The sequence below is a fragment of the Cynocephalus volans genome, chromosome 5 (assembly GCF_027409185.1).
Source record: "Cynocephalus volans isolate mCynVol1 chromosome 5, mCynVol1.pri, whole genome shotgun sequence".
Lineage (NCBI taxonomy): Eukaryota > Metazoa > Chordata > Mammalia > Dermoptera > Cynocephalidae > Cynocephalus > Cynocephalus volans.
Genome location: NC_084464.1, coordinates 78852972 through 78877929, shown reverse-complemented (window position 1 = coordinate 78877929; position 24958 = coordinate 78852972). Strand labels below are relative to the sequence as shown.

At 36.4% G+C, this 24958-nt stretch overlaps 1 protein-coding gene across 1 annotated transcript; it reads right to left on the bottom strand.

Annotated features, from left to right (window-relative positions):
- Positions 1 to 5225: 5225 nt before the first annotated feature.
- DDX43 (DEAD-box helicase 43) lies at positions 5226 to 23034 on the bottom strand. The gene is made up of 16 exons (XM_063098327.1): positions 22809 to 23034; positions 20968 to 21023; positions 19327 to 19456; positions 18391 to 18525; positions 16635 to 16716; positions 15516 to 15672; positions 15148 to 15266; positions 14138 to 14248; positions 13577 to 13718; positions 12747 to 12847; positions 11243 to 11330; positions 9122 to 9249; positions 8798 to 8907; positions 7495 to 7633; positions 6123 to 6210; positions 5226 to 5339 (listed from the first exon to the last, which is right to left on the bottom strand). Exons 1-16 carry the CDS (start codon positions 23032 to 23034, stop codon positions 5226 to 5228), a joined length of 1926 nt encoding a protein of 641 aa, XP_062954397.1.
- Positions 23035 to 24958: the final 1924 nt, after the last annotated feature.

Sequence of the window (24958 nt, the reverse complement as noted above, 5' to 3'; positions counted from 1 at the left end):
TTCTAAAAGTTAATAAATATGTAAGGAACACTCATCTGTGGTAGAACAGATAACACAAAACTGTAAGGGAAAGATGATGGTGAATGTGATCAAAGAAACCTTCATGGAAATGTAATTTGATTTTCCTAAGATGTAATTTAGCATGGAGCTGTAGGCTAAAATGTAAAGCTAAGCAGTTGTTGCATATTTCAATCTCATGAAATAATTCTTTTACCACTTCATTTTGAAGTAGGTGAGGTGTAATCATTTAACAAAAGTACACCCAAATAAAATACTACATAGAAGCACAAAATTAAAATGCTACACAAAAAGACAAAGATCAACTTGTTTTTTTATCAGAGAAATTAACATTTATTTTGTTAACAGCATCTTTTTTACTGCCATGACAACATGTGAACAAGTATTAAACTCTTTAAAGACCAACTTTAGTAGAGCAACATTACAGGAGACAACTTTTTAAATTTTTCTTTTTTTTTTTAAGGATATTTTAAGTGAAAGAAAACCTTCTAATGCCACTACATTATCCATAAAAAATTTCAACTCAAGTTTAAACACTTTTGATTTTGTTAAAGTATAAAATATTGAATTCTACATTTTTAAACACTATTATTTTAAAAATCAGTCAAGTCTCTTCATCTTGCCAGTGTGTTCCAATATGTCCGTACCTTAGTATATATTTCTAAAAAATCTTGAATTCTGAAAAATAAGTAGAAAAAATGTAAATTGCTGTTCCCAACATTATTTTTAAAGTTAATTATGATGAAATATACGTAACATAAAGTTTACCATCTTAATCATTTTTAAAGTGTGCAATTCAGTAGTGTTAAGTATATTCATATTGTTGTGCAACCAATCTTCAGAACCTTTTCATCTTGCAAACCTGAAACTCTAAACATTAAAATAACTCCCCCATTCCTCCTGAGTCCTTGGTAACCACCAACCTACTTTCTATTTCTATGAATTTGACTACTTTAAATACCCCCTTGCAAGTGGGATCATACCATATTTTTTTGTGTGTGACTGGCTTATTTCACCAAGCATAATGTCCTCAAGGTTCATCCATGTTGTAGCATGTGACAGAATTGTCTTCCTTTTTAAGGCTGAATGATATTCCATTGTGTATATATCACACTGTGTTTATTTATTCATCTGTTGATGGACACTTGGGTTTCTTCCACTTTTTGCCTATTGTGAGCAGTGTTGCTATAAATGTGGGAGTGCAAATATTTCTTTGAAACCTGTTTTTTTTTGGCAGCTGGCTGGTACAGGGAAGGAACGCTGGACGTTGGTGTTGTCAGCACCATGCTCTAACCAACTGAGCTAACTGGCCAGCCATTGAAACTCTGCTTTCAGTTCTTTTGGATATATACCTAGAAATGGAATTGTAGCATCATATGGTAGTTCTATTTTTAATTTCTTCAGGAGCCTCCATACTGTTTTCTAGAGTTGTTGCACCATTTTACAATCCCACCAATGGTGCACAAGGGTTCCAATTTCTCCACATCCTTGCCAACACTTGTCATTTTCTGTGGGTTTTTTTTTTTTTTTTTTTTTTATAATAATCATCCTGGTAAGTGTGAGGTGATATTTCATTGTGGTTTTCATTTCTCTGATGATGAGTGATGTTGAGCATCTTTTCATGCGGTATTGGCCATTTGTAAATCATTGTTGGAAAAATGTCTATTCAAGTCCTTTGCCCATTTTTTTTTTTTTTTTTTTAAAGATGACCGGTAAGGGGATCTTAACCCTTGGCTTGCTGTTGTCAGCACCACACTCTCCTAAGTGAGCCAATCAGCCATCCCTATACAGGGATCTGAACCTGTGGCCTTGGGGTTATCAGCACCACACTCTCCCAAGGGAGCCATGGGCTGGCCCTCTTCGTCCATTTTTTAAATCAGGTTTTGTTTTTGAGTTGTAGGAGTTCTTTATACATTTTGGATATTGTCCCTTTATCAGATACATAATTTGCAAATATTTTCTTCCATTTCATAGCCTTTTCACTCTGTTGTGTTCTTTGATGAGCAAATGCTTTTAAGTCTGATGTAGTCCCATTTGCCTATATTTGCTTTTGTTGCCTGTGCTTGTAGTGCCATAGCTGAGAAATCATTGCCAAATCCAATGTCATAAAGCTTTTCTGTATGTTTTCTTTTAGGAATTTCATAGTTTTGGGTCTTAAATTTAGGTCTTTAATCATCTTATGTTAATTTTTATATATGACGCTGTACGTTGTAAGGTAAGGGTCCAACTCCATTCTTTTGCAATGTGGATATCTGGTTTTCCCAATGCCACTTGTCAAAAAGACTGCCTTTTCCCACTGAACAGTCTTGGCACACTTTTCAAAAATCATCTGACTATATATGTGAGGGTTTATTCCTGGTCTCTCTGTTCTACTTCACTGGTCTATAAGACTTTCTTTATGCCAATACCACAATGTTAATACTGTTTTGAAATCAGGAAGTGTGAGTCATCTAACCGTGTTCTTTTTTCAAAGTTGTTTTGGGTATTTGGGATCTCTTGAGACTCCATATGAATTTTAGGATGAAATTTTTCTATTTCTGCAAAAAAAGCCATTGGAATTTTGGTAGGAATTGCATTGAATCTGCAGATTGCTTTGAGTAGTGCTGACAACTTAACAAATCTTCTAATCCATGAAAACAGGTTGTCTTTTCATTTATGTCTTCTTTAATTTCTTTCATCAATATTTTGCAGCGTTTAGTGTACAAGTCTTTTGCGCCTTTGCTCAAGTTTTTTCCTAAGTAGTCATGCGTTGCCTGACAATGGGGATACTTTTTGAGAAATGCATCAGAAATGCCTAAATGTTATTAGGCGATTTCATCATTGTGCGAACATATTAGAGTGTACTTACACAAATCTAGAAGGTGTAGCCTACTACACACCTCCAGCTCCATTATAAACTTATGGGACCATCATGGTATATATATGGTCTATCATTGTCTGAAACATCATTATGTGGTCCAAGACTGTATTTTATTATATTTGATGCTACTGTAAATGGAATTGTTTTCTTGGTTTCTTATCAGATTGTTCATTGTTAGTGTATAGAAATACAACTAATTTTTGTGTTGATTTTATACTCAGCAACATTGCTGAAATTTTGTGGAATCTTTAGGATTTTCTACATATAAGATCACATCCTCTGAAAAATTTTCACTTCTTCCTTTCCAATTTTGATGCCTGATTGCTCCGGCTAGGACTCTCAGTACTGTGTTGAATAGAAGTGGTGAAAGAGTCTTATTGTCTTATTCCTTTCAGTCGTTCACCACTGAGTATGATGTTGGCTGTGGGCTTTTTATATATATGGTCTTTATAATGTTGAGGTAGTATCCTTCTATTCCTGGTTTGTTTTTTATCATGAAAGCATGCTGAATTTTGTCAAATGCTTTTTCTGTATCAATTTAGATGATCATGAGTATTTTTCCCCCTTTATTCTATTAAAGTGGTGTACTTAATTGATTTCTGTATGTTGAACAATCCTTGTATTCCAGGAATTAATCCCAATTAGTCGTAGTGTATAATCTTTCTACCTAATGTCCTGTTGAATGCTGTTTGCTAGTATTTTGTCTAGGATTTTTTGTACCAATTTTCAGGGATACTATTCTGAATTTCTTTCTTATAGTTCTTTGTCTGCCTTTGGTATAAGGCAATACTGGCCCCACAGAATGAGTTTGGAAGTGTTCCCTCCTCTTCAACCTTTTCGAAGAGGTTGAGGAAGATTGATGTTAACTTTTAAATATTTGGTAGAATTCACCAGTGAGACCATCTGATCCTGAGCTTTTTTTTGTGGGGAAGTTCATTGTTGTTGATTTAATTTCCATTCTAGTTATAAGTCTGTTCATTTTTTAAATTTCTTAATCATTCAATCTTGATAGGCCATTCTTGGCTTCAATACTTTCATATGGTAAAAATTAAAAATAGGCAACCATTGTGAGTTTTGCTGTGTTAACAGAAACATTAAAAATCTTAAAAAATTAAGATCAAAATTAAGGAGCATTCTTTTACACATTATACTTGGAACTTGGCTTTCATATTTTTGACTCTATATCAGAGGCATTACACGATTTCTTCTGATCTTATGACATTCTCTTCAGTTTTGTCTTAATTCTTTTGGGTTTTTAATATGCAATGACTATATTTCTAAATTTTTTTCTGGGCTTAATTTTTTTCTCACAAGCCAACCATCATATTTCTGGTTTTTATTATTTGAACTCTTCAAACATGTACTTTATCATCTCTGTTAAGTCTTTGGTTGTGACATATTTGTTGCTGTTACCTTTCACAGCTGGAATACTTGTCTGATATGCTGCATTTCACCTGTTCTTTGACATTTTTAAAGTCATTTTCTAAGCATGAGGCTGCACAGGTCTGAATTTAGCCTTTGCAGAGTTCTTGCAGTTCATTGCTTTCCTCCTCGCAACGCCCCCTCCACCCCCAGCCCAGGGTAAATACCACTTCAATGATGCATCTTCAGGTTGGGAAATATGGGCTTTTTATTATGGAAATGTTTTATTACAGAAAAATCTTTCAAAATATGCATAAGAACATAAGAAGCGCCCAGCTTTGGGAATATTTTTTAAAAAATTTTTTAATCTATGATTTCTATTGAGTTTGAAGTAGGAAAAAGAGTTTCCTGTTAACTCAGTCCACCATCCTAATGGAAAGTTCTTTGCTTTTAATGGTTAAGACATCTTAAAGATGGTTTACATGTTCTTTAACACCTGCACAGCATACCAGTGTACCATACTTTATTCATCTAGTCTCCTAGACATTTTGGTTATAGTCTTCTGCTACTACAAATATTGCTTTAATAAATCTTATATATACAGACATATTTATAGAATATATTCTTAGCAGAACTAGTAGATCAAAAAGTATATGTATTTATAACTGATATATTCCCAAGTTGCTCAGAAGAAGTTATACCAATTTATAGCTGCACCAACTCCATTTTACTCTTAATGATGTTTCTGTACAACCTAAAGTTTATCCTCTCACCTCTGAATTAGTAAATCTAAAGCAGCATTACCTTGACTTTAATAGGTAAAAGAATAAAAACTAATAATTTATTATGCTAAATTCTCTTAGACATAATACTAATTGTAACAGATATACTAACAAAGCCTAGTTTAACAAGGCAGGCATTTGAAAGTCCATATGTTATTAAATTTTACCTTTGGTAGGTTAGTACCACTTTTCAATGTAAAACACTAATAAAACTTCCTGGGCTTTCCTTGAGGTCTTCCCATTTTTTTTTCTCTTTCTTTTTTCAGTTGATTTGCCTTATATCTTTCTGCCATTGAAACAAGCTCTTCTGGGATACTCTGAAATTATCAAATGTACTATTAAGATACTGGTTTCTTTCTTTTCTACAATATTCTAAAATTGAGAATCTGCACAATTGATTACATAGTCATTTTCAAACAGAATGAAATGTGTCTCTTTGCCTATTAAAGCATAAATCCATTATCAGGTTATATAACTGAACTGATCTTAAAAACACCCATCATTATGCTACTCCCCTGCTTGTATAGCCCTTCAGCTGCTTCCCAGTGCCCTTCAAGTGCTGTTATCTGGTACCATTTTCTACATATTCTCTCTCACCTGGGGTCCTGAATATGTTTCTCCCGCTGGAACATTTACCCCATCTTCTACAACTCTCCCCACCTCCACCCCACAGGTTTCTTCCTCAGCTATTACTGTTCATCACATTAGATTAAGTTCCCCAATTATATGAAGGTACTTCAGAAAGTCTGTAGAAAAAATGGAATTAAAAGATAATACTAATTTTTCCATGAAATTTTTGAAGACTCTGCATATGGTGCCACAGCTCTTTATCCTTGCCATGTTGTCGCCCTCATAACTTTTTTTTTGGTTTCTGGGTTTATTGGTGGTTGGCTGGTAAAGGGATCTAAAACCACGACCTTAGTGATATAAAGGTGCATTCTAACAAACTGAGCTAACTGGCCAGCCCCTCAAATAACATGTTTAAGAATCAGTTTAATATCTGTCATTCCTGATAAGCAACAAGCCCTAGTACCTGGCATAAATGACTGAAACACTGGAAAAGTGATGAGGTAGATTTCTAATGAGCTGCAAATTCTCACCTGACTTGCTCTTTCCAGAATATTGATCAATTCAGTGGCAATCCTCCAATCGTTTCTAGTGATAAGAGTAATTGCCACTCCAGTCTTCCTTTAATGGGGGGAAAAAAACTCATGTAATTTTGTTTATAATATGTATTCACAACTTAGTTAATACAGAACAAAACAGAATGAAAACAGGAAAACCTCAGTTTTTTCACACAAGGCCAAATGTGTATTATGTACTAAAATTTGGGGTCATGCAAACAGCAATTTGGAATCTAAATATCTGCAGTTGTTTAGACAGCAAATGATAGTGGTGTTCTGAGGGAGAAAAAAGGTCCTCCTTGTACCCATGCCAATTTGTCAACAACATTCAGAAACCACTGGGTAAAACACTGAGCTGTACACTATAGGTACAAAACAAGAGTGGAATCAGAAACAGTTACGTGAAGTTAATCATGGCAGGATCTGTTGAACCCGGAACAGGACAAATGGATAGGGATAAAGCAAACAAGCAGGTTTTGGGGAGGAGCAGAAAAGTTACAGGCAAGACAGGGACCAGAACACCCACCCACAACCAGGCACACTGCCAGCGTCTTGGGGCCCCACCCAGGAACCCAGGGCATGGTGCTGGAGACTGGACTCCCCTCCCACAACCAGGCACACTGCCAGTGCCTTGGGGCCCCACCCAGGGACCCAGGGCATGGTGCTGGAGACTGGACCCCTCCCCCACAACCAGACACACCACCAGCGCCAAGGAGCATGCCAAAAATCTCATCTCCATATGGGTGGCCCACCACAGCCTCCACAGTAACCATAGCTACTGTGAAAGTGGCTAGACATCACAACTACCAGCCACTGGAGGGCACTGACAAGGAGAGTCACCAACAGAGACCAAAGAAAAGAGTCTTTCTCCACAAAGCCCATTCCAGAGTGACAGAAGCAGCACCTGCTCTATGATAATTTGGGGGGACCTCAACACACCTTTCAGAATTGGACAGACCATCTAGGCAACAAATCAGCAGAGTAACCACTACTCTTTCAGAGGAAGAGAAGAAATACAGCGTTATCAGTAGTGGGAGGGCAAGGGGGATAGGGAGAGATTGGACAAGGGGCATAAAGAATAAGTATAATTTGTAACAATATACATACTACTAATATTGATTTGATCAACATATGTCAACATTGAATCTCAAAAATGTATGTAATCAATTATGATTTAATAAAAAATAAATATGTAAATACAATAAATGAAGGAAGAAAGGAAGGAAGGAAGGAAGGAGAAAAGTTACAGGCAAGAGAATGAAATGATCTTCTGGGCAAGAATAGTCTGTGAGGGGAGTAATGAGAATCCAGAATTGGCCTCTTTCAAAAGTAGACTATGCTTACTTACCCTGCTCTTCCAGTGCGCCCTACTCTGTGTACATATTCTTCGATGTTCCGTGGGAAATCGTAATTATAGACATGTGTAACATCATGCACATCAAGACCTCGGGATGCTAAGTCAGTAGCAATCAGTATTCTCACTTTACCTAAAGAGTGAAGCCCAATGAATGCTGAATCATTCTGGCATGAACCAACCCAAACCATATGTGAAAAATGTATTTGCCCTTATTATTTAATCAGGTGAATTACTGCTTACATTAAAATATTTATGGAAAAGGGACATTTTTAACTGCTAGCAAGTCACAACACAACAGATACTATGGTTCAGCAAATGGTCAAAAAGACATATGCCTTTCAGATGAATTGAGATATATCCCCCATTGCAAATTAATATCTTGAAATCCAGGTTTAGACATTGCAGTAGTTCCCCCTTATATGTGGTTTCACTTTCCGTGGTTTGTTATCCACAGCCCGAATATATTAAATGGAAAATTCCAGAAATAAACAATTCATACGTTTTATATTGTGCACCTGTTCTGAGTAACGTGATGAAATCTTGTGTTGACCCACTCCATCCCACCTGGGAAGTGAATCATTCCTTTGTCCAACAGATTCACTACTCACCACTTAGTCACTTAGTAGCCATCTCAGTTATCAGATGGACTGTCATGGTGATGCATTCAAATAACCTTTGTTTTGTTTAATAGTAAAGGCCCCAAAGCACAAGAGTATTGATGCTGGCAATTCAGATATGCCAAAGAGAAGCCAGTAAGTGCTTCCTTTAAGTAAAAGGATGAAAGTTCTTGGCTTTATAAGAAAAAAAAAAAAAAATCATATGCTGAGACTGCTAAGATCTATGGTACAATTAGATATTTTGAAAGACCACATTCACATAACTTTTATAACACTATACTGTTATAATTGTTTTATTTTATTAACAGTTGCTATTAATCTCTTACTGTGCCTAATTCATAAGTTAAACTTTATCATAGGTATGTATGTATAGAAAACATAGTGTAAATAAGGTTTTATATTTTCTGCAGTTTCAGACATGCACTGGGGGTCTTGGAACACATCCCCACAGATAAGGTGGGGAGTACTGTAATCTTTCGGAGTTTGGCTAGTTAGTTCTTAAGGCAGATTAATTTTTAGAGCTCTAACAAGTATTGTTTTGGGATATGCAAGCTGAGGACAGACCTTAGAAAGCTGAGCACGAGCCTTAGGGTTCCATGAAAAGATGCCATCACTCAACCAAGCCCAGGTAATGAACGTATTTTAAACTGCAGCAAATAGTAATTCTATCAATGTACCTGTTTTAAAGTTCTCTAATGCTTGCTCCCGATCACTCTGTTCTCTATTGCCATGTAGAGACTCTACAGATAGGTGTCGGAGAATCAGGTCACTTGATAAGTGATCAGCACTGAAACAAAAGGTCAAGTCAGTCAGCGGTCTTAAGTGCTTATCCTAATCCCACAATCAATTTGCTAGTTTTACTTCTATTAGCCAAAATCTGAAATAACCAAGTAACAGATATGTCACCCCCCCCCTTTGAAATTAGTATACGAATAGAGATAGTCCTAAACGAATTAATTTGGTTCATGATTATAATTGAAATACAAGAAAAGAATACCTACACTGCTTTTCTGCTAACAAAGACTATGACTTTGTCTTTAGGTGACATGCTTTCCAGGAAAGTTTGGATATGACTTCGTTTCTCTTCCTCTGTGGTGACAATTATATTTTGTTTCACTGTATTTACAGCCTAAAGAATTCAAAGATTACAGTACATCAACAGAGGTGGAGACCCTATACACCAACTCAAAATACATCTTATTTCTTTTTTTTTTTAAAGATGACCGATAAAGGGATCTTAACCCTTGACTTGGTGTTGTCAGCACCACACTGTCCCAAGTGAGCCACGGGCCGGCCCAAAATACATCTTACTTCTAGCATCAGTTAATGTTTCAATACACTGCTAATGAAAACGCAGAGAATCTAGCAGTATTTCGTATTTATTCTCAAGATTTTATAGCACTGCAGGGTGACTATAATTAATAAAAATTTATTTTATAGTTTCAATTAGTTAGAAGAGAGAATTTTGAATGTTTCCAATACAAAGAAATTATAAATGTTTGAGGTAATGAAAAATAAATAAATAAATAAACAGTGGTTGCCAGGATTTCAGGGGATGAGGGAGGGAGAGAGGGATGAATAGGTGGAACACAGAGGATTTCTAGGGCAGCAAAACTATTCTGTATGATACTGTACTGGTTAATACATGACTTTAGGCAAAACCCATAGAACTGTTCAATACAAAGAGGGAATCCTAATATAAAATTAAGTTACTAATAATATACCAGTATTCATAATTGTAGCAAATGTACCACACTTATGTAACATGTTAACTATATGTGCATGGGGGAGAGTATGGGAACTATCTGTGCTTTCTGCTCAATTTCTCTGTAAAACTAAAACTGTTAAAGAAAAAAATAATATAAAGATTTATAGCTTAGTCTTTCACTTTTATCATTTATTCACCCCAAATAAGCTGAGAACACTTGAATGCTTGGCAGAGTGTGCTGAAAGCAATCGGTTAACATCATAGGAAAACAAAATAACCATGTGGTGAGATCAAGTTTACAAAGACTATCACCCCGAATTTTAGGCATCACCCTTACGATGAAGGATGACTGACTGGCTTATGACACAAGAATTTCAATTCAAAGAGTATTTTGAAAATTTAATACACAATTTCAAAACACTGTTGGTACCAATCTTTGACTCATAAAGAAATAAATATTTGTCTCCTTAGATAAAATAGATTTTAGTATTTGATCACCATTTGTAAATTCTCATGAAATAATGGGTCTAGGTAATTATCCGTTATTATTAATGATTAAGTGAAGGCCAATTTCACTTATTAATGATTAATAAAAGGCCAACAGAGAACTTTATAAAGGAGGGGTCTGACTGACATCTGAACCCAATGATCAATCTTAATGTCATAAAAAGAGAACATCAGCTGATATCACCAAGGTCGAGGGTCCAGATCCCCATACCAGCCAGCTGCCAAAAAAAAAAATAAATAAATAAAATAAAAAGAACACCAGACTTATGTATATGCACATATGTAATATGTAGACTTATGTTTTGACCGATTTTAACAGGTTTAATAAAAATAAATTATTAGGAAAGTATGAACACTGACTAAATAATTGGTAGTATTAAGAGATTATTAAAGTTTAAATGTGATGGCCAGCCCGTGGCTAACTTGGGAGAGTGTGGTGCTTACACCAGGGCCACGGGTTTGGATCCCTATATAGGGATGGTCGGTTAGCTCACTTGGGAGAGCATGGTGCTCACAATACCAAGTCAAGGGTTAAGATCCCCTTACGGGTCATCTTTAAAAAATAAACAAACAAATAAAATAATTTTTTTTTTTTTAAGATGACCGGTAAGGGGATCTTAACCCTTGACTTGGTGTTGTCAGCACCACGCTCTCCCAAGTGAGCCATGGGCTGGCCCTAAAAAAAACAACAACAAAAAAAATCAATTTTAAATGTGAGATAATGGTACTGTAGTTACATTAAAAATGAATCTTTTAGACATATATATTGAAATATTTATGGATAAAATTATATGCATCTGGGATTTGCTCTAAAATTGGGGGTGGGCGAGTAGATATGCCAAAATTAGCTATGTGTTCAAGATGTCCATAATAAATGTTTAATAATGGTAATAAAAAATAAGCTTACAACTAGATCCAAAGTACCAACATAGATGATCATTGGTTCTTTCAAATAAGATTGTGCAAGTCGACGGACAGCATATGGCCAAGTTGCACTAGAAATAAAGCAAGATTCGCCAACATTAAAAATTTATTGTAAATCAAATATCACTAAGTTTCCTTAAGCATGCTATGAAACAAGTTACTCATGAAAGACAAATGTATTACTTCCTATCCTTTCAATAAGTAAGGCAGATTTTACAGAAAAGTTTCTCTAAGAATTGCTCAACTATAGCAAAGCTACTAGATGAAACCTCTAAATAGGTTTGATAAATACAGTTTTATAAACCAAAGGTGAAGGATACCTATATGCCTTCAACTAAATTCTTATCTATAAAAAGGTAATAAAAGGAATTAGTTTTATCTCTTGGCCTTTATAAAAGATAAAAAAAATACAGTATTTTTCAGACAATGTCAGCAGGCAAAACCAAGTTCTTATGCCAAATAAAAATCATTTTAAGTGTTCTCATTAAAGAGCATAAGGTATCTGCAGGGGACTGTTTTCAAAAACCTCCATGAATACCAAAATCCTCAGATGCTCAAGTCCCTGATATAAAAGGCCATACATAGTATTTGCATATAACTTATGCTCATCCTCCCATATACTTTAAATCATCTCTAGATTATTTATAATACCTGTAAATGCTATGTAAATAGTTATACTAAGAAAAAAAGTCTGTACATATACAGTACAGACACAACCTTTTTTTTTTTTTATAAATATTTTCAATCTGCAGTTTGTTGAATCCAAGGATACAGAACACATGGATATTGAGGGCCAACTGTATAAATTCATATGTTTTTCAACCATATAACGTAATGAAAGTGGCTACCTTTTGTATCTTCACAGTAATTAGAATGAAATCTAACTTCACTTTTCTTGAAATGAGATTATTAAAAACAAATTAAGGGGACTTAGTACATTTCCTCAATTATACACTATTCTTCTTAATACTAGTGAAGACAAAAAACATAAGCCCAGGAGAAATAAGTCTTTCTAGATCACTGTGCATTCAAGTAAAAATCATTGCTTCCTCAGTTTTATCTCGGGCAAAAAAGTTTTCAGTAATCAAATGTTTATCTCTAAGGATAGGTGACCCCTTATTCAAAAATGAGACCTTTCTAGGGGGAGAGGGAAGAGGGAGGGAGGTTTCGGTAATGGGCCACAATAATCAACCACATTGTATATCGACAAAATAAAATTTAAAAAATAAATAAATAAATAAATAAATAAATAACGAAACCTTTCCATAAGAAGTAAATGTTTCTGTTGAAATCTCTACCTGTAACTTAGGAAACTCAATAGTCAGAATTAAGGTAGCCACTGTTACACTTAAGTGATCACAAGGTATCTTTCACATAAAGATTTTAAAATATTTTAAAGTAACGCTTTAAAATATTGTGAAGAAATCAAACAATGGGACTCTATTCCGCATATTTCTATTTTGCACAGTAATTAGGCATATACCTACCTTGTCATAATGGTCTGCCTATCTGGGCGCACATCTAACAAAAGCTTCATTATCTGGGGTTCAAATCCCATGTCCAGCATCTTGTCTGCTTCATCTAAAACCTGCATTAACAATGAATAATGTGGGGGCCGGCCCATGGCTCACTTGGGAGAGTGTGGTGCTGATAACGCCAAGTCAAGGGTTAAGATCCCCTTACCGGTCATCTTTTTAAAAAAAAAAAAAATGAAGAATGTGGCTATTTAGTTATGGGAGGTAGTTATATGTATGCTCTCTTTATGAATATAACACTAAGATAGGCTTTTTTTTTCATTTCCCCTGTTACCAAAGCCACTATTTTAATTTCTTCACAGAGGTAAAAATAAATAAGCCATCTGCAGTTATAAGTAACAAACTGGTTTGTTTGTTTTGAGTTGGTTTTCCAATAGCTTCTGAATCTATTTAATGAAAAAAATTTAAATGTCTAAAATATCCATGTAGATTAAATTCTGTTGTAATTATCTGCATTTTCTAATATTTATAAAATAAACACATATCATAATTTAAAAAATAGAATTATTTTAAATATCTTTATTTTAACATGCTAAAGGGAACGGGAAATATTCCTACAATCTAAAACCATTATAAAATGGGGGGCTGGGTGGTTAACTCAGTTGGTTAGAATGTGGAGTTATAACACCAAGGTCAAGGTTTCGGATCCCCATGCCCACCAGCTGCACCCTCAAAATAAAATAAAATAAAACCATTATAAAACGGACAGCCAGTCTAAAAACTACTTTAAGAGTTCAGTTCTTTTTTTCTCCCAGCATCCCAAACCCCTACTCCATAATTACCAAGTAGGTTACACTTCTCAGGTTGACAAAGTCATTCATTTGCATATCATTCAATCTTCCAGGAGTTGCAATAATGATGTCTACACCTTTTTTAATGTCTTGTATTTGTCTGTCTCTATCTCCACCACCATATACACAAACACTAAAAAAAAAAAAAAAAAAAAAAAAAAAATCCAGAGATTCAATTCATGTTCAGGTAAAGAATATCCCATCACAACTCAAAACCCCAACTGACCTAAGCATCTTGTGTATACAATAAGATGAAGAAATAAAAGATATAAAAGCCAAAAATAGTATCAGATACCTTTAGTGGTATCTGCCTCTTTCTGAGAACTATCCACACCCATCAGCCCACAGGGTTATGTCCTAAAGAGCCATGTCTGTATCAATTACTCGACCCTACTTCCCCAGCTATAGTTGACTAGATCAAGGGTAAACACCTGACCCATGTTGAGCCATTCAGATTCTCTAAACGCATAAAAAATAAGAGAGTATGTATAAAGCCATGGATGATTAAAACAATATAATATTGGTACAGGAATGGCCAAAGAAATGGCTTACCTTCTAAGATCTTTATATGAATACTTAGAACATTCAGCTTCCACTTGAAGAGCTAATTCCCGAGTGGGTGTAAGGACTAACATGCCAGGTCCATCCCTTTTTTCTCTGGCTCTTTGAAGAGAAAACAGATTGATATTACATGTCTCAGATGCATGGTGCATTTATTCAGTGCTTCCAAGATTTGTAGCAATGAGTGTCCAAGACAGACACAGTCAGAGACATATTTGCACCTTTTGTGGGAAGATGCATGATAAAAAGTTCCCTCAGAGGCCGGCCCATGGCTCACTCAGGAGAGTGTGGTGCTGATAACACCAAGGCCCCGGGTTTGGATCCTATGTAGGGATAGCCGGTTGGCTCGCTGACAACACCAAGCCAAGGGTTGAGATCCCCTTACAGGTCATCTTTTTTAAAAAAAAAAAGTTCCTTCGGTATACTACAGACTTTGGTTTACTAGTTATGATCCACATACCTAAAAAATAGCTGGTATTATGTAGAAATGGAAAAATACTTCCCCTTAAGAAAATTTATGTATTATTTTCAATGATCTGAGATTATTTTACTAGGAGTTTAGTAACAGGCTTTTATAAATTCTTTCTGATTACAAAAGCAATACACATTTACCATAAAGCGAGGAAATACAGAAAAAAAGCCACACACACAAAAACCCAAAGTTCCAAGTAACAGCCCTTTTCATTTAGCATGGCCTTTTCATTAATATTCCATTTAAAATGTCAAACATTTTCTCACCCACGAGAGAACTATATCGGACATGATAATTTAAACAATTTGTTTGCAATGTTTCAAAGGCTTTTTGTAGATATTACCTACTGTCTTCTAAAAACACTTTGGCAATTTATACTTCCACCAGCAGTGTCTACTTTCTTGCATCCTCCCTGAGACTAGGCATTATTTTTGACCAATGCTATAGATGAAAGAAACTTTAATTATACTTGTGATGTCCACATCTATTAAACACCTATAAAGAGAAAACAAGCTACAGAAATTCTTACACTGGTTGAGAGTCTAGATGAATAAATCCAGGCATTAAATACGACAATGTCTTCCCTGTTCCAGTTTGGGCTACTCCTATGAGATCTACTCCTTGCAGAACTATTGGCCATGCCTGTGACTGAAACAGAAATGATAAACATTAAAACAAAAAGTACATGTATTTTTGCCAACTGTCCTTCCTCTCCCAGCTCCAAACTTCCTTCAACAAATATTTTTTGAGTGCTAGGCATTGTGGTGCTGGTTAGAGTGGGAGGTGGAGAGAGATGTTTATAATAGTTACTCCCTAGTGATATAGCCTCTAACAATCAGATATCATTGTTTTGGGGGAGAAAACATTCGTGCAATGTTAGAATTTAGGAAAGCATACCTGAATTGGTGTTGGCTTTTGAAAACCTGCCTTTTTAATATTTTTCATAACTTCAGGATAACAATGAAAGGCATCTTCAAATTTACAGGTAGGCTTGGGGATAGGACGTTTCTCACCATCTTTCAAGTCATCACACATTACATTAAAATTTTCCTTCCTTGAAAGAAAGATATTCCACTGTAACTATTAAAACCAGACTGTTAGGAAAATTACAGTGAAATGTACTAAGAAATGGAAACGTGAGCCCATCTTTCCCTTACCTGAGAACAGATGCAGAGAGAAGGGGAAAAAAATCAACTTTAATTATATGTGTAAATGGTCTAATGGAAGTTTCATGTATGAAAGATTATGAAGAATGAAGCCTGAAAATCATATGCTTCATATTTCCAAATCATATTTGGCAAATACTTGAGGGGCTACAAATGTTCCACACATATTTCTTTAAATAATACTCAACAATCCTTTGAGGTAGGAATTATTCTCATTTGACAGGTGATCACAGATTAGTTACTTGCCCAATGTCTGAGCCCCACCTCAACCCTCTTTCTGTTATACCATACTATCTCTTAGTTTTATAACACTTTAAAAGTTAAAAAAAGTTTCCATTAAAGCCTTCAATTTCAGGTTAACAAAGATTGAAGAGCTTAAGAAATTATTCTAATACAAGTATCAGATCAATTTCTTTTTCAATTTTCAACTGTTGGAAAAACAATCTCTGTCCAACATAGCAGGAACTAACCACATGAGGCTATTTAAGTTTAAAATTAAAATAAATATCCAGTTCCTGTTATACTAGCCATATTTTAAATGTTCAATAGCTAGATATGACTACTCTATTAAACAGAATTATAGACCATTTTCTATCACTGTCACTGCAGAAAGTCTTATTGAATAGCAATGCTCTAAAATATATCATGTAGGATGCAACCAAGTTTTCATATGAATAAATATAAAAGGTGTAGTCTTTAAATGCAGTCAGTACCGGCCAGCCACCAAAAAAAAAAAAAAAAAAAAAAAAAAGCGATCATTTTAAATTTTAAATCTTTGCCTTGAATTAATTTAATACTAATAGCATAACTATACAAAGACTCAATGAGGTAATAAAACAAAACTACCCACCTCCAGTTATCTATTTGCTCTTGTGACATTGATCTTGTTGTAGCTGACTCTATGTAAAAGTTTTTCTTAATTGGAGGTAAATCTGGGACAAAGGTGAAAATACAAACTTTGATAAATAATGAGAATTTACATTTCATTGACACTTACTCAGAGCTACAGAAATCAATCTAAAATATACATTAAGTTCATCATATTCATAGAGAGTTTTAGACAGTTCTACACTTTGCTGCCCAGGCTTATGCCAGTCCAAGAGATCTCCCTTTCTGGTTTGTCTTTCAATTACATTTTTCACTGAAGAAGGGGATATTTAATACTGAATTTTAGAATAAAATAAAGCATGCTTTACAAGACATAAAACAACCACAACTGATGAATCTGCTCTCAGATTCTGATTTTTATCTTTTCTTTGAAGGTCCACCTTATAACTTTTTAGGAATTAAATTTAAACTGTTGTCTCTGAAGCCACATTTCTGAAACGCCTATCATACCTCTTCCAAATTCCAATCCTCTGCCTCTCCCAGAGCCCCATCCCATATCTACCTAACACATACATTGTCAAGTCAGTACGGGAAACTTAACATGCAGAGGTGCTGACCAACACAGTAGCATTAATCACTGTTATTATTTTGGTCACATATTAGTGCATCAACTTTTTAATTTTAAATAAAAGATGCTACATTGATGTTTCATTCTGATAGCTGAAATTAGTGCATGAAGTTGTTGTGAAATATTATGCCCCACATGTAATGTTCCAAGTGAGAAATTTTATTGCAAATTCAAACATGCAAACAAACAAAAACCCTGCATCAAGGACTCTTAAGCTTCTTATGATTTAATGTTCTCCCTTTTCATTTTGCCCTTGTCAGCCAGGACACCCCAAGATCGCTTCTCCAGCCGGCCCGTGGCTCACTTGGGAGAGTGTGGTGCTGATAACACCAAGGCCACGGGTTCAGATCCCTATATAGGGATGGCTGGTGAGCTCACTTGGGAGAGCGTGGTGCTGACAACACCAAGTCAAGGGTTAAGATCCCTTTACCGGTCATCTTTAAAAAAAAAAAAAAAAAAAAGACCACTTCTCAATCACAGCAACAATGTTAACTTATGGTTCGTATGTTTATACCCTTCACATTTTCCCTTTGGGCCTGATTTTCTTTCATTATCCTTTTGCAGCGAAATACCTCAAATAAGACAAGGTATAAATAAGTTTAATAGTTAATTTTCCATTTTTTTTTTTTTTTTTTTTTTTTTTTTTTTTTTTTTTCCTAAAAGATGACTGGTAAGGGGATCTTAACCCTTGACTTGGTGTTGTCAGCACCACGCTCACCCAGTGAGCAAACCAGCCATCCCTATATGGGATCCGAACCCATGGCCTTGGTGTTATCAGCACCACACTCTCCCGAGTGAGCCACAGGCCGGCCCCTAATTTTCCATTTACAATATAAGTCACAACACAGACAACAAAGAACTATCATGACCTAGGAACTAATTGCAGCATTTTACATTTTACTGTCTTTTCATATAGATTTCATTACGAAAAGTAACACAAAGACATTTTATAGAGGATAAAAACTGTAGTTAAAAGAAACACCAGGAGCTGGCTGGTTAGCTCAGTTGGTTAGAGCGCGTTGTTACTAACTCCAAGGTCAAGGGTTTGTATTCCTGTACTAGGCAGCCACCAAAAAAAAAAAAAAAAAGAAAGAAAGAAAAGAAAAAGAAACACCAACACTACATGGAAATGTTAGGAGGCATCAATGACCTGACCACTTCGTTTTTTCCCATTTCAAAGCATCCTTTCGAATTTGATCCCAATCTATTGATGGCTGATCTTCTGTAACAACACTGTTAGCTGTGCTTATGTCTCTTCCAACAGAAGGCTGGAATGCAACAGTACCTGTTAGAAATATTTTTACCAAATTACTTTCACAATAAATCATGCCAGTACAAAATCCAATACTATTTTTTTATTGTGTGGTATGCTTGAAATATAAAACTTGGGGTTGTTATACTACAGTTCCATGCCAATTTGGTCATGGTTTTCATAATTTATTAACTTATGAAAAATTTAATTTATTGGACAAGGGAAGGAAAATAACATGAGAGTTACTAAAATACTGTCACACACATTACTTAATCTTTACAGTACTGCTGGAGGCAGATATTAGCCTAGGTTAACAGAAGAAGAAATGGAGCCTTAGAGGTTAAGCTCCTTTCCAAGAAACACTAACAGGCAACTCTGCCATGTGAACCCAAGTCTCGCTGTCCTTTTTACGCCCATGTTTCTTCTAGATATGATTCAATAGTGGCTTTTTCTCTAATGTAAACAGATAAGATTTTAAAAATACCAAATAAACAGTTTTTAATGTCAGTCATGGATCTAAGGGGAGACACCAGAGTCAAGAGCCCAAGACCAATCCTTACTATACCACTAATATTAAAGTGAGTGTATTAAAGGGTTCTTTCATTTTCACTTACCCATGGCTAACAGTAAAACTGCTAGGCTTAACAACATAGAGGTTAACTAGTTTTAATTTTAAGAAAAAAAAGTATTCTGGGCTTTCACAGAAAAAAATCTCTAAAACTAGACTGATGGCAATCTAAAGCTTTGTATCAGGAAAGGAATCAGGTATAATGGATTATAACACTGAAAGAAGTTTTAAAAATTTAAGGGCTTCAGCAGGCAAAAATTACTTACCAATTCTGCATTCTGATTTATAATTTTCCTCTTGTTTTTTAACAAAATTATCTATCACTGCTTTTGCTTTCACCTGCATCGCCTTGCTGCCAAAAATTTTGACTTCTGCCTCAGTATATCCTCTTATTATCTAGATACAAGGGAAAAATAGGTCAGAATAAAGTCCACTCACTAGCCCCAGCAATCACTCGTCATATAGTATAAAAGTATAAAGTAAACATAGCATTGTTATCAGCCACTGTCTAAATTTCCAATTTGAGGGGGATGCTACTTATATCCACTCTGGGATTTACCTCCTGGTTGGGTGGAGAGGAATAGGACAATCTGTAAATTAAAAAACGGTCAGCTAGGGAATAAATTCAGCAAATAGTGTTAGAGTGAAAATTAAGGCATTAATCTGACAGGTAACACTACTTTGAGTCTGAATTCTCTCACCTATAAAATGGTAATATTTGGCTAATCTTACAGAATTTTAGGGCTGGAGTGGATTAACTTATGTGCAATGTAGATAAGACTTTATTGAACTGTCAGGTTACTTATGCAAATTTCTGACTTGATGGGATTCTGTACTTACACATGTACACTGTCATGGAGAGAAGTTTACAAGGCTGACATTACGTTTTGAGGATAGACTATACAAGTAACATCTTTAAACATACATAATTTCAGATACCCTGAATGATTCAATATTTATCTAGAAACTACTATACACCAAATGCTGTCTTAGGTTGGTGATTCAGACAATGTTTACCATCTGCATGGTTTACAGATACATGGAACTCTGTAAGTGCTGAAATGAGGCAAGTATGAGATGCTGAGAGGATGGAAAGGGCCAGCTACACAGAATGGGGGAGCAGGAGGAAGTGATAACTAAGCTTACCTGAAGGGTGAATAGGAGTTTCCTATGAGGAGATACCTGTGGTAGGAGAGTATGTCAGGAAGTGGGTGGCAGTGCTCAAGAGGAAGTGGGGGAAGAGAAGGCTGGAGAGGTTAAACAGGCCAGATCAACTGGGCCATGATAAGAAATCTGGACTTGAGTTGGAGATACTATGAAAGGTTTTATGCAGGAAAGGGACATGAACACATCATGTGTTTTAGAAAGACTGCTCTGAGCACATGGAACATGGTCAGAGGGGGACAAGAATGGAAGCAGAATGGATGGTTAGGGGAGAATAAAAATGATGGCATTCCCCTAGAGAAATACAGGAAAGAGACAAGACTCAGGGGTGGATAAGGATAAGGAGAGCAAAGTACCACAGCAGATAACCTGAGATTTCTGGCTTGAGAACTCAGTGAATGATGCTGTCATTCACTAAGGTTGAGAAATTCACTAAGGCTAGAACACAGGAGCAGGTCAAGTGTGAGGGGCTCAGGAAGGGAGTCATTTGGGGCATGATGAACATCCTATAGAGATCTCATTCTTAAGTGGAAATTATCACTAAAGATTTTTATCTCCAAGAGTCACAAAACCTATACCTGGAACAGACCACAGCAGTGAGTTCTTGACAACAGCAGTATGAAGAGCTTTGGCAATCTACCTAAGTTACTGCAGTATGTTAATAACTGAGCAATAACTAGGATTAAGTGCTCCCTTAAGAATGAACTATGTCCTTTTAGGGTATAAGAACATAGATGACTTACCTGTATTTTGGTATTTGTTGTACGCTGAATGTCTTTTATTTTTGACCCACCACGACCTGTTTTTAAAAACAAAGGAATATATATGTATGACTACAAGTTGAAAACAATAAAGGGAATTTAGTTACACAAAAAACCTGTTCTAGTTCTTACCCAAATCATTTAAAGAAAGGCTCCTAGAGTCCAGTAATCACTGTTTAAAAAAAGAGGGAAGCAAGAGGTTTCTACTCCAAATTTTGGTTGGTGGTAGGAGTCTCCTTTTCCAGGGAAGTGGAAACTAAGATCCTGTATTGGTCCACACAAGAAATTAATTGGACCCAAAGCTTTGGAGAGGATGTGGAGAAATTGGAACCCTTGTGCACTGTTGGTGGGGTTGTAAAATGGTACAGCCACTATGGAAAACAGTATGGAGATTACTCAAAAAATTAAAAATAGAACTACCACATGATTTAGCAGTCCCACTTCTGGGTATACATCCAAAAGAATTGAAAGCAATGGCTTGAAGAGATTATCTGCACTCCCATGTTCATAGCAGCACTATTCACAATAGTCAAAAAGTGGAAGCTCAAAAAAAAAAAAAGGTGGAAGCAACCTAAAGGTCCATCAACTGCTAAATGGACAATGTGGTATATACATAGCTATGGAATGTCATTCAGCCATGAAAAGGAAGGAAATCCTCTCACTTGCCACAAAATGGATGAACCTTGAGGACATTCCGCTAAGTGAAATAAGCCTATCACAAAAAGACAATTACTGCATGATTCAACTTATATGGGTATCTAAAGAAATCAAACACAGAAACAAAACATAAAATGGTGTTTGTCAGGGTTGGTGGCAAGGAGAAATGAGGAGTTGTTCAATGGATATAGAGCTTTAGTCATATAAGTTCTAGAGATCTAGGGTACAACAGTGTTCTTATCATTAACAATACTGTCCTGCACACTTAATAATTAAGAGGCTAAATTTGTTCTTTTTTTACCACAATGAAAAAGATTGGGTCCAGATCTAACATGCACTCTGGCACTTTACAGCTGCTCAATAAACTGTTGAGAGCTTAAGTGATTTTTTTTTATTGCAAACCCAGTGGTTATATCATTCTTTAGATCTTTTGAGCCTGAGCCTCCCAAAGGGCCAATGAATCTCTGGTTAGTCTAGCAATCAGCCTTACAATACACTGTTTAATAGCAGCCTACAAAATCTGTTCATTTTCTTAGAACAGTTTTTTAAAAAAAGGCAAAACGAAATACTAACTCCCATACCTAATGGGCAAATGTAATTTATACTCAGTCTGAATGGCAATAAACAGAGCAGTCATTTTTTAAATGCTTTTCAAAAAATTCAAAAATTTGTAAAATTCAATATGTATTAAAAAAAAAAGACCTTGTTTTTCACCAGATAAACTACATGTGAAGAAAATAAGTGCAAGGTATGTCTGATGCTTTGCTCAGCCCTACAATAATATCTTACACCTTTTCTTTGATTGATAGCTCTAAATGGAATTCATGGGAGCAGAGTGATTTCAAAACTGTTTTGTTGTTCCTTTTGGGTAAGATGTCAGTAAAAACGCCTCATCTTTTTAGCATCCTTCCTTATTCCAAAGATTTCATAATTCTTCTAGAAGTTGCTCTCCCCAAACCATCGCCACTATTAAATATCAAAAGGTACATTAAATGACATTATTCTAACAACAGGCCTTAGAAATATCTGAGACTCAAATCTCATTAGGCGACAGCTGGTGGGAGGCGAGACTCGGAGTGGGAGGGTGTCCTTGTCCAGGCTCTGCCCCCGGCCCCACCCATTCTCCTTCCCGGCCTTGCCCGCCACACCCATTCTCTTGCTCTCACCGATCACCAAGCCCACCCAGTCGTTCTTCAACACAAAGCAGAGCGGCGGTTCCTGGCAATCAGTGGGGTCTCTTCGGCCGTCACCTCTGCCACCCCTGCGACACCCCCGACGGCTTTCATTTGGCTCCTCCGCCGGCCTCCTCTCCGGAGCCCGGTCCACTGTCGGGCTTGGCCTAGAAGCAACGACCCAGGGGGAAGCGTTGGCTCCCGCTTCTTGCCTAGACATGGCTCTGAGGCGAACCAGCACGTCCGACAACGCTCCGGCCCAACTCGGCACGTGCCGTCCGCCGGCGCCTCTGCTTGGGCAACCACACTGCCGGTACTTATAGCCCGCGGAGGGTCGCCCGGTCCCCGCCTACCCCGCCCTGCTTTGCCGCACAGCAATTGGCCAACGAGCGTTGTGGGCGGGACTTCACCAACTTGGTTCTCACAAGTGAACGTGTCAATGCGCCGACCTCTTTAAGCGTAGGACGTATTCGAAGACCCCACGTGACGCCTCGCCCTACTAAACACCCTACCCCAATTTCATTGCCTGGGAAATGTTTTTAAGCGTGCGTCCTAAACGGAAGTCACTTTTTCCACCTGACCCTGGGTATGTCCGAATAGCTTAGCTGGTTACCATGCAGCTTTATAACACCAAGGTCACGAGTTCAGATCACTGTGCCTGCCTGCAGAAAAAAAAAATCCCAGTACGTGACCCAATCCGTCCACAACAAACTTGAAACTAGAGGTTGACAAAACAGCATTTTTCTTTGCTACTCGAGCAGCACTTTAATATGTTTAAGCCTATTTTAGTTTTTTTAATGGTCGTAATCCACAAAATTTAATTAATGACCCACAGTTTAAAAATCACTGGCTTGATAGAATTTCAACGCTTCACACAATGGGACCTTAATGTTTGCTATATTTTTAGAGTTAAGGAAACAAATCGAATAAATGCGTGAACTACTCATATCATTTCAGCCTGACTCTGTGGCTGGACATTTTATTCCAGGGCTGGAAGCCAGCTGAGAGTGCTCCTATATTTATTAGGATCTTCGAATTGTGTGAAAAAAAATCTCAATTCAATCATCCATCAAACATGAACACCTGTTATAATGCTAGGTCAGTGCTAGAGATTAAAAAACAACACCTGGTTTGAATTAACTCAAATCTAATTAACTATAGTAACTCTTAATGCCATCATCTCTGGAGAAATATGAATAAAGTACTATTAGAGCACTCAGGAAATATATAAAAACATAAAGTAAATATGTTATGCATTTAATCTTCATTCTCTAATCCTTAACCTGAAATGGATAGTATTTTTTTAAAAAAACAGTTGATTACACATATTTGCAAGGTACAGAGTTGACTATCAATACATGTGCACAATCTGCAATGATCAAATCAGGATAATTAGCATGTTCATCATTACAAAATGTAGTCATTCCAAGTGTCCATTAATCAATTCCTTGCTAATCCCTCCCCCCCTCTCCCTTTCCCTCCTCTAGTAACCACAGTTGTGTTCTCTTCTCAAAGTTCAGTGTATTGTGTTCTTCCTTCCTTTCTTCCTTTCTCTCTTAGCTCGCACTTATGAGTGAGCGCATGTGGCATTTCTTTTTGTGCCTAGCTTGCTTCCCTTAACATAATTTTTTTCAAGCTCATCCATGCTGCTGCGACTGGCAGAATTTCATTCTTTTTTATGGCTGAGTAGTCGCATTTGAAATGGATAGTATTAATAATCTGTAGAAAGGACTACCGCTAGGGCCGGCCGGTTAGCTCAGTTGGTTAGAGCACAGTTCGGATCCCCATAGCCAGCCACCAAAAAAAAAAGACTATTGTTAGACTTGGTTTGCTAACATCTTGCTGAGGGTTTTTGCATTCGTGTTCATGAGAGATACTGGTCTGTACTTTTCTTGTAATTTCTTCATCTGGTTTTGGAGTTAGGGTAATGTTGGCCTCACTAGAATCTCTTCTAGAAAACAGAGGCAGAGGGAATACTTCCTAACTCATTCTGTGAGGACAAGATTACGATAACACCAGAGTGAAACGTAATGTAAACTATGGTCTTTCAGTGGTAATGACTTGTCAATGTAAATTCATCCATTGTAACAAATGTACTGCTCTGGTGAGGGATGTTGCTGGTGTGGGGAGGCTGTTTGTGTGTT

What these genes read in the sequence shown, in the direction of transcription:
- DDX43 (XM_063098327.1), bottom strand. Translation starts at nt 23,034, where the DNA reads ATGTCTAGGCAAGAAGCGGGAGCCAACGCTTCCCCCTGGGTCGTTGCT. An exon ending in CTGGGTGGGCTTGGTGATCG is followed by an intron (nt 21,024 to 22,808) that starts GTGAGAGCAAGA and finishes TTTTAAAAACAG; the next exon opens with GTCGTGGTGGGTCAAAAATA. An exon ending in AGGCAGACCATTATGACAAG is followed by an intron (nt 11,331 to 12,746) that starts GTAGGTATATGC and finishes CTTTATTTCTAG; the next exon opens with TGCAACTTGGCCATATGCTG.